The sequence below is a fragment of the Pundamilia nyererei genome, unplaced genomic scaffold, assembly GCF_000239375.1.
Source record: "Pundamilia nyererei isolate P.nyererei 1_Seehausen unplaced genomic scaffold, PunNye1.0 scaffold00738, whole genome shotgun sequence".
Classification (NCBI taxonomy): domain Eukaryota; kingdom Metazoa; phylum Chordata; class Actinopteri; order Cichliformes; family Cichlidae; genus Pundamilia; species Pundamilia nyererei.
The window spans coordinates 13,677-30,516 of NW_005188139.1; the positions used below are offsets into that span (position 1 = coordinate 13,677).

The 16,840-nt window shown below is 40.2% G+C and overlaps 1 protein-coding gene across 1 annotated transcript in view; it reads left to right on the forward strand.

The window, feature by feature from the left end:
* ubxn4 (UBX domain protein 4) overlaps window positions 1–14,478 on the forward strand; it is a 25,327-nt gene extending 10,849 nt beyond the window's left edge. Inside the window, exons 9-13 of the mRNA XM_005754910.1 lie at window positions 2,236–2,363; window positions 9,475–9,577; window positions 11,175–11,306; window positions 12,733–12,950; window positions 13,749–14,478. Coding sequence (XP_005754967.1) covers window positions 2,236–2,363; window positions 9,475–9,577; window positions 11,175–11,306; window positions 12,733–12,950; window positions 13,749–13,887 — 720 coding nt within the window. The 3' untranslated portion in view covers window positions 13,888–14,478. The remainder of the gene's footprint in view (window positions 1–2,235; window positions 2,364–9,474; window positions 9,578–11,174; window positions 11,307–12,732; window positions 12,951–13,748) is intronic.
* The last annotated feature ends 2,362 nt before the right edge of the window (window positions 14,479–16,840 follow it).

The window sequence follows — 16,840 nt, forward strand, 5'->3', positions numbered from 1 at the left end:
GCACCGGAACTCAGTAGTTATTTCACAAAACCTTTATTCATCTTTATTTATCTTCATTTAAGCATGCATCTTCTAGAAGGGAAGCCTTGCCAGGCCGGTGCCCCCCTGCAAAATCTTCCCCCCTTTGTCTGTGAAACACAGTTTTGTAGGGGCGACCCTATCATAAAACCCCCACGGTGGGCTGTCTTGTGTGTCTATGTGCACGAGCACATGAATGCCTACATGTGCGCGTTCCCGCATGTCTATGTGAGTGCTTGTGAGTGAGTGTGCGTGTGGATGTGTGTGCGTGACAGTTAAAACACTGTGGGTGTAGGTGACTCCCTAGAGGTCATAAAACCTATCTCCCTTCCAGACCACAGTTATCCAGTTACAAATGTTGAGACCCCCACCCAAACATTCTCTGGGGAATTTCCACTCAGCATGAACTCCTCTCTGTTTTACTTTCACAGTTCAACTGGGGAGGGTCTCCTATACTCTACTCCTAAGTTCATGACACAATCAGGCCTTTATTACATTGAGGGCAGTGTCAGTGTCTCTACAATAATTCTAGATTCTATGTTAACACATTTCTAAACTCTAAATCAGCTAAACATTTCTACACTACTTGCAGTATATATCTGTTTATCCCATTGTGGTCCCAGCTGTAATGGAGCGAGAGGTCAGTACACACTTGTACAGGCTGGAAGTCTGTGGAAGGGCTAACACAGAAAGTCCTGAAACACCCCTGCTGTGTCAGCTCTGTGACAGGAAAGAAAATGGATGGATGTGTTTTCATTTTGTTTTGGGTGAAACTTGAAAGAAAGGCATCAGAGCTCAAATGTGACATATTTAAAGTCTATACAGTATTTTCAACATGTTGACTACACACAAAGCACACTTGTAGGAATCCTAGTCTCTTCAGTTATAACAGTTTGTGTCACTGCTGAAAAAAATGTATCAGTAAGTTGAGCGTGAAGACTTCGGTGGATGTAAGGCACATTTTAATGGATCGTTTACATGACCCCATTGTTCACCCCTACAGAATTTTTTTCAAATTCATTCAAAACTTTTTCAGCTGTCTTGTTTACAGACAGAATGACACAAGCGTAGATGCAACCAAAAACATAACCTGGTAGAGGTGATTAAGTGTAGTCATGTGTTAGATTACTGGATTACAGACATCTTAACAGATTTTCTAACGTCTGTTTGAATTCCCATGCTAAGGACAGTTGTAGAGTTTACTGTGAAAGACCAAATGTTTTGACAGTAAATTTTATTTCAGTTGTTGTAAACATCTTATAATCTGATATTTGAAATTTGCCCCACTCACATCCTGGGTGTAAAGGCGTCTGGGAAAGGATCTAAAAACTGGATTATAGATGGCAGACAGTTGGTGTCGTAAGCCCCGCCCTCCGTTCAAAGATGGTTGTTCACAGTGGACATAGATGGCTTCTTTCACTCCTCTTTCCATCTTCTCTGTCCAAAATGTGAACACATCCTCGAAAGAGTGACCTTTGTCCTTTAGATGCAGATGGACCACCAGGTCCATGACCCTCTTGGGACGCTCCCATAGGGCTTAAAATCTGGGACTCTCCACCAGTTGCTCTTAGAACCAAAGATGCTTCTCGGATGTGAGGTGAATCGTCTTCAAGGAAACTTAAAGAAATTCCAGACGCTTTTCTTTCCAAGCTTCTTAGACTACGATGACCTGGATCACTGAGGACATTCACAGACATTCTGTTTTGCGTTCTTCACTTTCTACCCCTCAGCTGTAAAAACCTGGTGGGGTGTTGTTGTCACCCTGCTGAGTGAGCAATGTAGACACCCAAGTTTTTAGATGCAGTAAGTCGAGAATGATGCGATCTAGGAACTTCAAATGAATACAATAGGTACATCTACTAAAAATCTTGGACGAGTTTGAATTTTGACCTCAACGTCACAGTAAGTTTTCCAAAGATCTTGTGAATTTGATAACTTGAGAACAAGGTTACATAGGATTTTGAAATTAATACCATAGGTGTGTGTACTAGGGGCTGAGGGGTAGGACTGGTGACTGCCTGTATTTTTGTACTATTGGTTTTATTTAATTGGTGGCTATAACAGAGTGATTTCCCAGTTTGGAGAGAAAATAGTGTTTTTATTTTATCCTGTTTTTTATTTATTGCAAAAAGTAATTGTTACTACAGTATTGCATTACTTTGGAATGTGTTGTGCCCAACTCTGGCTGTATCTGATTCCTGTCTTTGTGTTTTGCAGGACCGAGCTGACAGAGCAGCGCGCTACACCAAAACACGAGAGGACGAAAAGGCTGCTAAGCTGGCGCTGCTGCAGGCCAGGCAGGCAGAAGAGGAGGCCAGGAAGGAGGCATTAGTTAGGGAGAGGAGGTGAGTGGACCATTTAAATTTAAGAAGTAATGTACAGCAATCACATGCATTATTGAGTCAACTGATAGGTGAAGCGAACAATCTCTTCACATCCCGTTTAGAGTCCGACTGATTTTTAAGACTGATGTAGATATTTGGTCAGTTAAAATTTGATATGTGAGCCAATATTTTTCCTTTCAAACTAATAAAACCTAAATATCTCCTCAACATTTGTTGTGTAGTTACATATGAGTCCTTAATAAGATGACAATGGTATTTAAAAATACGTTTCTTTTATTGTCACAAGTTGTCGATTACTTGACTGACTGTGCTTGGATCAGCTGCTTTTTGCGATTGTGGCGTTCAAAACCAACATGGAAGTTGCAAAGTGCCCTCTGGTTGACAAACTATACAGTATAATATGGTTGAAGGGTGTTTATCCAGTCCTTTTTTTTACTTTATTAATTTTCTCATACCAATATGTTTTCAAATAGCCAATATTGGCCTTGAGCTCTAATCACAATCTGAATGAGCATCCACAAAACCCACACAGAACCCAAAAGATCCACTGCCAGTTTGAGAATTGCAGGTTAAGTAAGGGCACTGAGAGGAGATCCAGCATTATATGGTAAATTGACTTCTTATATAGCACTTTTTCTGCTCTACCTGAGCACTCAAAGCGCCTTGTTCACCCATTCAAATAAGCACTTTTTTTCTATACTTTTCTGTGTAAGTGTTCTCTAACAGTCACACACATTCATAGTGGTTTATACTCTAATGGATGCATCAGAGAGCAACTTGGGATTAGGCATGCAGACTGGAATACCAGCCTTCTGATTGGTGGATGACCTGCTCATCTTCCTGAGCGACAGCCACCCCACATTTACATTTGATTTCCTGTTTTTTCAAACTGGACTTATGACAAAAGGGACCCGAGGCATCATCATCGATTTTGGTAAGTTTAATGTGTAATTTTTTATCTGTTCAGTAATGAGTCTCAGCTAGCTAGCGCACAGTCAGCTATCAGAGGAAAGCCAGGGTAGATAATGCATGCACAAAAATGAAGTTCCTTACCCCAACTAAGGAAATCACTCTGTTGTGCTTAAATGTTAATTAAATGTCAGTGCTGTTGTTTAGCTATTAGCTTTGCTGGTCATACTGTAGTCGACTGAAGGATGTGAAGATCTGCAGCAGGTGTTGAAACTGTTGACATGAGAAACTGAGAAGTTATTAAGCTTGCCCCAGTCAGTAACCATTACTGTGCGTTTATTGTAAGTGATAGCAAGCGGAACTTGCTATTAAATGTAATTATGAATTTGCTACTAATGACAGGGAAAACACAGCACTAACCAAAGATAAATTACTGAGAAATCTGAACACTTTCCCACAGTATTTTGGGCTGAATTCACACACTGTTGGTGATATTAATTGAAATATGGATTAAATACTGAAAACACAGCTGATAACCATAAAATAAAAGAAACAGGGTTTAACTAAAGCTGTCTATGTGTGGCTGAGCTGTTACAGCTCAGTTTGTAATTCACATTAAAACTAGTTAGAGCCTGGTAAACTCAATCTGTGACTACTGGCGTTACATCAAGGCCTTATCACATCTAAAACTATATACAAAATTAAACTTTAACAAAGCAAATTGACCTCTCCTTTCATTTCATAGAGCACTATCATAAAGCTCCTCATCCGTTTGCATTGATCATTTACATTACTTACCGCAGTGAGGCTATTTTCACCACAAGCTGCGCTTGTTTCGCACTTATAGGAGATTGATGCTGTCTCCGTTTTACAGGTGTTTCTGTCTCCCATTTATAATAACTTGAGATAGGCAAGCTGAGAAGCCAGCAGCTATTTTCTCATGGTTTACACATTGTGGATACATTTTTGGCCTTTGACAGTAAACTGATCAAAGACTTTTGCTGGTCTGAGATCATTTCTGTGGAAAGCTGTGTTCTGTGGAAGCACAGCAAGCATTACCGTGTAACCAAGTTCAGTAATTTGTCATTGTATTAGATCAGAGTATAAGAGATTGTGTCCTGGGGATCTCCTCCTAATTCTGGACCAGGGCATCACTGAGCTCCTGGACAGGGCATCACTGAGCTCCTGGACAGTCAGGTGCAACCTGGCAGTGTCAGCAAAGCATCATTTCCCAGAGCTCTTCAATTAGATTTAAATCAAGCGAGCTTGGTGGCCACTCAATGGCATCAATTCCTTAATTCTTCAGGAACTGCCTGTATACTCTCACCACACGAGGCACCAGGAGGAACCCAGGACCCACTGTAGCAGTGCAGGGGTCTGACGATGGGTCTAAGAATTTCATTCTGGTACCTAATGGCAGTCAGGGTGCCATTGTGTAGGCTGCATGATTTAGGATGTTAGTGGGGCACTTTGAACTCTTCTTAGCAGAGTTCGAACCACATATGAGGAGGTAGAGAAATCATTTCAGAGAGCCAAGTGAGCTGGAGTATTGTTCAGCTGTGTGTCTGAGGTAAAACTGTATTTATTTTATTATTTTTATATCATTGCATATTCAGTACAATTGCGCAATTTGAGCCATGAGTGCAATTGTTGCCAAATGCAGTGATCTGATTGTCGGATCCGTTTATTCGGATCCCAAAATATTTTTACCCTTGAAATATTCACATGAATTTTACGCATCCGGTGTGAAAGGGTCTTTACTCTGCTCAAAAAAAGTTAATCAGTACAGTGCTTAATCAGTCTTTTAAAAGGACAAAATTTTGAGGAATTTTTCAGCACCACATTTTAATATTTTTATTACAAAAATGTGATACTGAGATAGTTTGTTTCAAATATTAATTTTAAAAAGCAGTTTGAAATATTCTTAATGCATTATGTTTCATAAAATTGGGCTCTATAGCCCATGCTTTTAGTAGTTTTTACTACTTTGTACATCGTAGATACATACTGAACACATCAAATATATGAAGCAAGATATATGGAATTATGTATTAAAGAAGAAATTGATTTAAAAAAAAAAAGTCTGATATTTTAGATTCCTGAAAGTAACCACCCTTTACTTTCCAAAAGTTGATTCTGTTCATCTGGATGTTTTCAGTGGGAGAAACGTTTCGTCACTCATCCAAGTGACTTCTTCAGTCTCAGATGACTGCAGGTTTCCAACTTTATAAACAGAACATTACCACAATGACTGAAACTAGCACCACTTAATGAACAATGGGCTGTGAGGTCAGTTCCTTCATCAGAAATATGCAAATTGTCATGACCATTGATTAACAACTACTGATCACAGACCACTGATCAATGGCCATGAGTACCATTCACAGAGAGTTGGGGAATGGCTGCAATCACAGCATTGTAAGATGGTGAAAGATGTACCCTTAGGCCCCCTAATTGATTCAGAGAGGGTATTTCCCTTTTCACGTAAATGGCTCCTTGACTCCCCGCACAAACCAGTATTCTCTCCTGTCCAGGATGTGTACTTCCTCATCGTTGAAAGAGTGTCCACTGGCCTGAGCTGAGACTGAAGAAGTGACTTGGATGAGTGACCAAACGTTTCTCCCCCTGAAAACACTACGTCCCGAAGAACAGAATCAACCTTTTGTGACCAAGCTGTGTAAGGGCTATTTGACAAAAAAGAAGAGTGATGGAGTGCTGTGCCATACAGCCTGGCCTCCACAGTGACTTAAACCCAATCGAGATGGTTTTTTGATGAGGCGGACTGCACAGTGTAGGCAAGAAGGCCAACAAGTGCTTAGCATCGAGCAGGGATAGCTCAGTAGGTAGAGTGGTCGCCCCATGATTGGAAGGTCGTGGGTTCTAATGCACTGAATCCAAGGCTACCCTGAGGCATCCTTGTGCAAGGTTTTGTCTCTACACATTGCTCCCCCTGGCGCTGGACTGGTAGCTGCCCACTGCTTTGCTGAGTGAATGGGTTAATGTAGAGGAGGGGTTTGAAATTAAAAATCTCTGGGAACTCCTTCAAGACTGTTGGAAAACCATTTCAGGCAACTATTTCATAAAGCTCATTGAGAGAATGCCAAGAGTGTGCAAAGCAGAGGGTGGCTGTTTGAAGAGTCTAAAATATAAAACGTTTTGAGGTATTTCTTACTTTTTTTTGTTTACTACTGTGTCCATTCATAGTTTTAATGTCTTCAGTGAGAATCTACAATGTAAATAGTCACGAAAATAAAGAAAAATGGATAAATGAGAAAGTATGTCCAAACTTCTGACTGGTAGTGCATGTTGTCAACTTCTAGGGCAGCAGATTAATATAATTGTGTTAATAACTCTGTATGTTTTGCTCTGTTTTTTTTTTTGTTTTTTTTAATGTTGACAATGCTTGACTGGCCTGATCTTTGCTCAAAATAGGTAAAATAGTCTGCATTAGTAAAAATCTAAGAGCTGAGAAAATCAGGGCCTGTTTCAGGACAGGGATGGACTTTATTTCAGCTTTGAGGGACAAACTGAACAGTTAACTATTTGTGATCATTGTTTTCTCTTTGTGATTTCAGGAGCTGCCCTCCGATTCAGAGCCCAGCAGCACACAGAGACGACATGGGCAAATCATTCTACGTGTCTAGTTCTTATACTGAACACACTTGTTTTTATATTGTAAATAAATCTAATTACCAAATACATCAAATGTATGTAATATATGTATATATTAAAATTAAGTGATACCTTAAATATAAGTCATGACAAAAGCACGTTATGAGCTGTCAGTAGAAACTGTAGTTTCACCAACAAAATAAAAGAGAAAAAATTCAATAGGGATTAAATGTGTTAATATCATCATTATATATCCACACGTACTGTGCTTCTCCTACTTTTGTATTTTAGGAGTATAAACTGTGATTTGGTGTTTAACAAAAAAATGTTACAAGCCGAAAAGTTGCTAATCTAAATGGGCTTGTGTCTGATACAAGTATGTTTTGAGAAAAATTAAAGCTGCAGAATAGCTGACATATAAATGTTAAACTAATGATGAAAGCTCTTTTCTTATAGCCTTCTGTAGGAAATTAGTTGAAAAGGAAATTTTCCACTAATAAGTGTGATGGCTGAAACCCAGTGGTGTTTCCCACTTGAGTTGTCATTCTTTTAATATTTTATCTAATTCTTTTTGGTGATGCCGCTTTCTCCTGTAAAATGCACCGTGAAACAGCACAAATGTCATGCAGTAGTGTGCAGTGAAACAAAATCTAAAATATCCACTGATTCTTTAGATGACTTGGTTTGGAAATCTTTGACTTGGCTAAGTTTGGCCACAATGAAAGCGAGGATGATCACCCTCTTCATGTAAAACAGAGTTTGGTGCTCATGACATTTGTATCCTGTTGGGACTAAATGATGTGAATTTGAAACTGTAAACATTACCTGATTGTGTTAGGAATAATTGCTGCTTTTTAATCACTGTGAGGGAGGGAGAGTGTACTTTATGTGTCTGAAAATGTGAGGAGTAGTTAGATAACAACTCACGCATTTCAGTTTGTGTAAATGTGAAGGTCTCGCCTCGTCACACCACCGCCACCGCTGAAAGCCTTCTATAAGTGATGTCACCAATAGGGATGGGTATCGTTTAGGTTTTATCCGATACTGGTGCCAAATCGGTACTTTTGAAACGGTGCCGGTGCTTAAACGGTGCTCAAATATGGCTCGTCTGTGAAGCACTTTGTTGTACCTGTGACTTTTAAATGTGCTATAGAAATAAAATTGAAATTGAAAAATTTAAAAACCGGTGCTTAAAGAATGGAGAACACAAAATTGGTCCAAAAACCTCTCATGTTCAGCTGGTTTTTTGTAAAAAGATAACAATGTTAGCCTTTTCTGCAGCTGTGGGGCATATATGGTATCACTCTTGGCTGGAAGCAGTGCTTAAACAATGGAAAAAACACAAACTTTGTCCAAAAACCTCTCATGTTTAGCTGTTTCCCTCTTTTTCTTTGGTCATTTTAGCCTTTTTGGCCAGGGTGAAGGGAGCATCTGCCATCAAACAAGAAGACAGCTGCATGTAGCTATGATGATGTTTGCTAGTTCACCTTACATGCATTAATGTAATAACGTGGTTAGCCTACTCAATGTAAATTACACACCAACAACATTAAGCTACTCACACAGAGAAGAACGGCTGCTGCTGCCATCATCATCCGTCATCACTACATCACTACACTGGCAGGGCTAGGAGCCAGGACTCTCCTCTTCGTGTTTTTGGGGGATGTTGCTAACTCCGGGTCCGATAACAGGCAACCCACCCGCAGTAGATGTGCTCGGTGTGAGGTCTCGCAGCAAGCTATCAAATACGGCGCATTTCTTGGCTTTTTAAAAAAACGCTATGCGTCGCCAGGTGTTTCATCGGATTTGAGGTGTTACCTCCTTTGACAGTATCACAGTATCAGCTTAAAGCACTTGTTGCAGGCTGCTGAGTTTGCATATTTTGCTGTGAAGTACAGCCAGACTTTTGACCGCTTCGCCTTGGGCATTTTAATCTGTAGCTCTGCTCTAAAAGAACGTACGTACCTGGATCCGCCTACTATCCTCGGAAACGTAAAATGATTGGCTAGAAGTGTATCACAGCTCAGGAAAAAAAAGCACCGAAATAAAGCACCGAAATGTGCGCTGCTTTTCGGTCTGGTTACTACCGTTTATGTCAGACACCGGTACCCATCCCTAGTCACCAATGGATGGATGTTGCACGTATTACACAACAAAAGTGAATGAGACACGAGGCAATTACAGAAGATTTAAAAAAAAATGTTAAGACTGAATCCAAAAAACTAATGTGAAAGTGGAGAAATTATGTGTTTTTGTTTTTAGTGCAACTATAAATTAGTATGAAAATGTATCAAGTTGAGTTTACTTTACATGGAGTTTCCACAGCTTGCATCATTTCAATAGATAAACTACTATTATAGCAATTTGCTAACTTGAATTGTTAAAAGTCAATATAATGCATATCGAAAACATGACTAATTCATACGTGTACAATACAAAGTTCCCAGGCTGTGGCCCTAAAAAGTGGTTTCCCATTCAGCAGGACTAACCTTTGCTTGACTGTAGCTTCCAGCAGTTCTGTGAACAGTCTGATGTGCATGTGTATATGCATATGCTGCTCAAATTTTATCCTCTCCTCACTCTTCTTCAGTACCATAGCAAGGATCCAGTTCCGCCTCCCAGACGGCTCCTCCTTCACCAACCAGTTCCCCTCACAGAGTAGACTGCAGGAGGCTCGAAACTTCGCTGCTCAGGTCTGTCTTGATTCTTGAATTTCACATCCTCTCTGCTCTTGTTGAGCAGTCCAGATATCCTAATATATAGATATTGGGATCAGGTTATCTTTGTCACAATCGGCTCAAAGGATATGACAACTGGGAGACCACACACAGGCTTTTAAAGGCTGTAAGATATATTAATGAAATAAAGTAAAGAAACTCAAACACAGTTTAAATGTTACAAAAGCCATAACAGAACATAACCAAGGGAGCATAAAAAGCCACAGACGGGGAGAGACAGAGGTTCAGTCAAAGTGGCTTTATAATGCACCATGACTGGATTTCTCTGGTGTGCTTGCATCTGTAATTGGGTCAGCTCCTGAGACTTAAAACATGCGGTTGAACTACTAAAAGCAGAAGACAAATCAATAGGTCTGGCAGGACACCTCTCTCTTTCCAAGTGTTTAAGGAGCAAGTTAAGATATGTAGCATCTTCCACTCCTCTGTGGGGCTTGTAAGCAAACTGTAGAGGATCCAACATAAAGTCTCTTGCCTGGATGACTGTGGGACAGTTACAGCATCCTCCCAGACACTAAGGAGATGTTGTCATTTTAAGGACTGATTAAAGATGTTGTGAAACACTGGACTCGGCTCCTTCGCACACTGTTTAAGGAGCTGTCCACTTATATTGTCTGGTCCACGGCACTTTTTACCTGAATGTGAAGAATTTCTCACAACTGTTATAAAAGCAGTTTAGAGCATTGACAAATTCTGTGTGAATTAATACCCTCTAAAATATCCTGAGCACTGGTCTTTGCATCCTGGATTCCTACAGTGTTTTTTTTTTTTTCATTTCTTTTGCAATACCAAGCCAAGTCCAGGTTATTGCAGACATTTTATTTTCGAAGAGGAAAAAAAAAGTCTTTGTTCACAGCCAGCTGGATTTCTCCTCCTCAAATTTCTGCGGATCGATGAAAGGCTTGTCGGCTTGTTTAGCCTTTAGGATTTCTCCTTTCAGCTCTTTGGTAGCTGACTGCAGCTCTGATGCCTCATTCTTTAAATTGTGGACAAAACTGCCCAGATTGCTTGAAGACATCCCATTCAGTGCATTGGAAACAGCCCCACAGGCAGAGCACTGCTTCCTCATTCCAGTTCTTAATGTACATGATTTGGACTTTTCCCCTCCTGACAACAGTTTTATAGCTAGGCAGATGTACACAGTTGTGTCGATCCCAGAGGTGGGAATTTGAGGGATTTAAGAAAGACATGCTGATAAAGGTTAATGTTTTTGGGTGTTTTTTAAGACATACATGATTATAATCATCCAAAATAAAAATTCGGGGCACCAGGGATAGTGTTTGCACAGTGTTAACAACTAGAGACAGAGGCAGGCCTTCTGGTGAATGTACACTGTGGTACTAAATGTATCGCTTTCAGCTGTAGTGTGTAATGTATTTGTGGGTGCGCTGCATTTTTGCTAATTCAAGCATCAGGATGATTTTCTGCTTGCTGATTTTTGTAGCCTGTGTCTTAAACAAAGCTCTTCATTATTCAGAGTATGTTAAAGCATGTCACCCAGCACTGTATCACTTCATGCTAAGTCACTGTAAAATGTTTGTCCTGGTGTCCTCAGGAAGTTGGCAACCGCTATGGAAACTTTTCCCTCGCAACCATGTTCCCTCGGCGCGAGTTCACCAGTGAAGACCTAAACAAGACTCTGCTAGAACTGGACCTGGCTCCAAGTGCTTCTGTTGTTCTTTTGCCAGTGAGTAGTCTACTTTTTAGTAGTTAGTTACTAAGTTACTCAGAGAGTTTCATATTCAGCCCAGGCCTTGGCCTTAACAGGTTTCCTTGGCAACAATTGAAGTTTCACCTCAGCGGGTTTAGCAGAACGTGGAAATCCCTGCGAAACCTAAAAAAAAACAACGTTTCTTTCTACAAACCTTGACTAAATTAAAAACTGCAGATTTCTTTTATGGTTGGCAATATGTCTGTGAAGGTTTATGGTTGGCAAACATTTACAATACTCAAATGTCTTGAGTCACTTGTCATTGCTTTTCTGAAGGAATGTACTGTATTACCTTGTAACTTTTTACCCCTCAGCCATAAAAGGCTTGTATTGTCATCCTGGACAGACACAAACTTGGACGTCCAAGTTTGTGAATGTGATAACTAAGAACAAAGTGATTTAGTAGTTTCGAATTGATACTATAGGTGAAAAATCTCAGATAAGTTTAAATCTCAGGCCAAGGTTAGAGCTCAAATTTTCTGAAAGTGTTGTAAATGTCATAACTTGAGAACAATGGGACCATTGCCAGTATTTTTAAAGTGGTCTTGAACAGTAGTTCTCCAGGCTTAAGAAATTACTTTCAAGTCAAGTCATCTTTATTTATATAGCACATTTAAAAGACATCAAGTGTCGGCCAAAGTGCTGAACAGAGGGATAATATAATAAAATAATTAAAATAGAAAGAAAACATTTTAAAAAAATAATTGTAAGACATGTAAGAGTATATAGCATATAATGTACATGCAAATATGCACATACATATACAAAACTGTACACATTCACACACAAGCACACATATGTGAACATAACGTATATACACATACAACACCATCCAATAAGATAAGAGACCAAATAGACAGAATCAAAAAGATATCAAAGTCCCGTTTTTTCAGGGTTTGCTGTGGTGGTATTTTTATGTTAAGTATTCTATTATACGGGGGGCTTTCCAGTACAGAGAGTGGATCTGGGCAGGTAAGCTGACCCTGAACCACTCTCGCCTCAAGGCACTTTATGTTGCAAGGTAGACCCTAAATAATACGCACAGAGAAAAAGCAAACAATCATGACCCCCTATGAGCAAGCACTTTGGCATCAGTGGGAAGGAAAAACTCGCTTCTAACAGAAAATAACCTCCAGCAGAACCAGGCTCAGGGAGGGGCGGGGCCATCTGCTGTGACGGTTGGGATGAGAGAAGGAAGACAGGATAAAGACATGCTGGTGAAGAGAAACGCAGATTAACATGTAGAGGGAGCCATGAAATTCTCTGAAATTTGCTTTGACTTATGCACAAACTCAGTTTAACATAGAAAAGTGTGGACACACACACACACGTGTGCATGTTTGAAAAGGTGAATCCTTTTTAAATGCACCTCCTGTGACAGTGTATGAACTCTTCTTCTCAGCAATCAGGCAGGCCTGCAAACACAGTGGTCCAGTCCTCTGGTGGTGGCATTTGGGCAGTTCTGGGTACACTCCTCTACCCTCTGCTGGCTGTATGGAGATTTCTCAGTTCCTTTGTGTTTGCAACACCACCCCCCTCTGCAGCATCTGACCAGCCCAGGAGTCCCGCTCAACAGTCCAGCTCTTACAACAGCTCATCAGCCTCAAACAAGGCAAAGAGGTGAGGGCCATTTTGCAGTCTCCACACATGTAGAAGCACACATCATTAATGCGCATATAATGCGACTTTAATGAGGTTCTTCTTAGGGCTAACATTGAATCCCTGATTTTCTGTATTTTTTTTCTTGCAGAAATTCACATTAAAGGCCTTTACACCTGTGTGTAACATTTGTGCAGATATTTCCTATTTTTAAAAATATTTTTTGTACTTAATTGTTCTTAACGCAGTCTTTCATATCCAGCGCTTAGTATCATTAGACATATTTGCAGCATTTCTTTTTTTGACCCAAGCTTTTTTCCACAGTATTTCTGATCTGACCAATCAGACCACTGTATTTGACAACAAGTGTGCAGGTAGCACAAAACATGCGCTGCTACTGAATATACAAATAGTTTTAAGTCAGACACACAGTTACATGCTGCTCCGGGTCACTCAGCTTCGTGAAATTACTTCTCTGCCTCCTCAGATGTGCACTGAAATATGTACAAAAGCTTCCATGATGTTCCTGCTGAAGCCTCCTGTTGGGAATCGGATGACCCAGAATCTCAGTTTTTTTCTTTTCTTGTCTAAAAACATCAAGACCAACTCATTATCGCTTGATGTCGACTTCCTTTTTCTTTCTTCATTTTCAAGTTTGGATCGGGAAAATTCTAAATGTTGTTGATTTTTCACAACGTGTGATGGCCTTAATATAATGACATTTTTAGACATCAGATGTATTGTTTCTTTTTCTTGATTTGGAGAGTTTATGTTCTGAATGTGGTAACTGGCTTACTGTCCTGTTATTTTCCGTTTCAGGGGAAATCTCTCCAAACACACGTTGGAGAACCGTCCCAAGGAATTCAAGAAAGATGGTAAAGTCTGTAGGCTCAGGACTCAGGAGGACAGTGAGGATGACAACAACACTTGGAATGGAAACTCCACCCAGCAGATGTAGTGCATTCAGTAACAGCAGCTTCTCCTTCCTCTCACTCTGTTGCTGTGAATTAGTTCAGTCTGACCAGTTCCAGATTTCTGCTGCACGTAGACCTGATCTATTTTTCGTTTTCTCGTACTGTGTTCCAGCCCTATGCTCTGCACCATGGGTAGCTCGGTTATAATAATCCACAGAGCCTCCTTTGGGCTTAATCTCAGTGCTTTGTGTTAATTTTGACATGATTCTGACACTTAATTAGGCTCAGATTTTAGCAGGTTGAAACCCCTGCGACCATAAAAGACTACACCAGCACCACCTCTTTCAGTTACAGCTCCTATGTGATTACTGTTAAGTACATGAGGCGGTTAAACCAAACTGACTTTGTGGAGAAAATGACAGGAAAGAGTTGACCTACAGGTCTTGTAATCTGAGTCCAGCTCTATGTTTTGGAGTCACTGCGTTTTGAAAAGCGCGCACTGGTATGTCTGCTGCTGCAGTCAGAGTTCTACCAAGTGAGACGCAGCACACCTTCACAGGACTGTTGGGATTAGTTGGCAGTGGGTGACTGTTGTAGTTCTTCTAATTCAACATTAAAAATCAAAGCAGCTTGTTTTTGTTTTGTTTTGGGGTTGGGTTTTTTTTTTAAATAAAATCACTTAAACTGTGTCTGACTGCTTTAGTGATGTCATCTGAATTCAGACAAACTGGTTCAACAGACTCACTGTACTGTGGTTGCTTTTAAAACTGGAAGCAACCTGGTGACCAGAGACCACAGAATGAATATTTGCCTGTACGTAGTTTAGCATTTGTCGGCAATTTACCCAATTTAAGTGGATAAATTTTGGGACCCTTGCAAACTTAACTTTGCAGGAGCTGCAGTCTTTGAAGCTGACTTCTTGTGCCCCTCTTTGTTTAAAATTCAGTCATTTTCAAGTTTCACTCTTCCATTCACATTAAAATATGAAGAAGGGCGTGAGAGAGTTAAAAAGTCAGCTTAATATGTATATAAAAACATATGAGAGAGGGGAAACAAATTGGCCCAGCCACTGCTGCAGATATGCGGATGACACCTGGGTCAAAATCAAAACTCAAGAAGTATCCTTCACTGCAAACATCAACGCTGTGGATAAAAACAAAGTTCATCAGGGAAGACATAAAGAATAACTGTTTGCCAATCCTGGACTGTGCCGTGCACATTGAAGGGAATGGAAACCTCAACATTAAAGTTTACTAGAAGCCCACACATACGGACTAGTACCTGCTCTTTTACTCCCACCACCCTCTGGAACACAAATGTGGAGTAATCCGGACCCTACAACACAAGGCAAAAATATTCCCTCTAAGCCTGAAGGAAAAAGAGGTAACACACACCTGTAAAGAAAGCTCTTAAAATGTGGTTATCTTAACTGGGCTTTTATCACGTCAGCAAAGATGCACAGAAAAGAAGATCAGACACCAACTAAGGAGGATAAGAAGAACAATTGGAACAAAATTGTCATCCCCTATGTAGCAGGTTTATCAGAGAAACTCAGGAGTTTTCTCCAAGCACGACATCCCAGCTTACTTCAGACCCATCCACAAACTCAGACAAAAACTGGTTCATCCCAAAGACAAAACTCCTAAACACAAACTTAACAACGTAGTGTATGATGTACAGTGGAGCGAGGAATGCCCAGACCCAGGGCTGGACTGGGACAAAAAATCAGCCTGGGCATTTTGACTAGAGACCGGTCCACCAGGTATTATAGGAAAAACCATAAAGCCTTTGAATGAAAACAAACGTCGTTGTGACAGTGATGTACACTGTCTTGTTGGTACATATGTATCAATCTAATAAACTTAAACCTACACCATCCTCCCTATTCTGGTATTCTAAACAATACTTAGCCGAAACCCAAAGACTGCTTGGTTGAGTTAACCTCCTGAACTATCTACAACATTTGGTGGAAACCTGAAATTAAGACAGAGAAGACAAAAGGGAAAAAAGAACATTACTGAATATTAAAAATAATAAATGACAGATTTAGTGATATTTTCATAAACTATTTATTTACCACATCAATAAACAGCATGGCAGGGCAAAATATTTTTTCTAACATGGCAACCTTTAAAAAGTGGAAGGAGACAGAAAGACAAGTGAGAAAGAATAAATCTTAATTGACTTTTTGATGGCATTTTACACAAAGTACTGGTATAGAATCTAGAAAATGTGGGAAAATACTGGCATCATGTACGGTACTTTCATCTGAAGAAATTATGTTGGGACCCTGAAAAAAATTACTATGTACAATAATGGATTTCTATACATTTGACATTAGAGGAAAACTTTGGTTGTAAGATTCGGATAATTATTTGTTAAAAGTGAGACATTTTAAATGAGAATAAGAAAGAAAAGTATTTCTTTGTGCCCCCCTTTCCCTGTTAATGCCCTACCTGGCCCCCCTGGCAAAACTTTGCTAGACCCGCCCCTGCACAGTTACCAGCTGTCAGCTACTTAGAAAAGGATCCTGGCGTTATTTGTCTCTCAGAAACAGTTCATAACTATCCTTCAACCCATTCATATCCCCTAAAAGGTAAACCTGTTTCTCCATCACCTGTTCAGCTCTGATGATTCAGTAAGCACATCTCCTGGTTTCATCTTCATGTTTCCCTCTCACCAGATAACCAAACCGATGACCAGCAGCTTTTATGGCTGTTGCTCCAACAAACATCAGCTGATCCTAGAAAGTAATATTAAATAAATTCTAGCAACAGCTCATCAAGTTTAAAGGCGCTTCTGCTGTTTAACGTGACCTCCGCTAGTTTCCTTCTTCTGGCGCAAAGCGGGAGATAAACAACCAAGAGAGACGGAACTTGCGGCAGAAACGCCGATCAGCTGATCATTGATCAGTTTCATGATTGAAGTAGCAGCAGGAGAGGGAGGAGAGAGAGAAGAAGAGGCAGCTGACAGCGTAAAGACAGAATAACTCCAGCT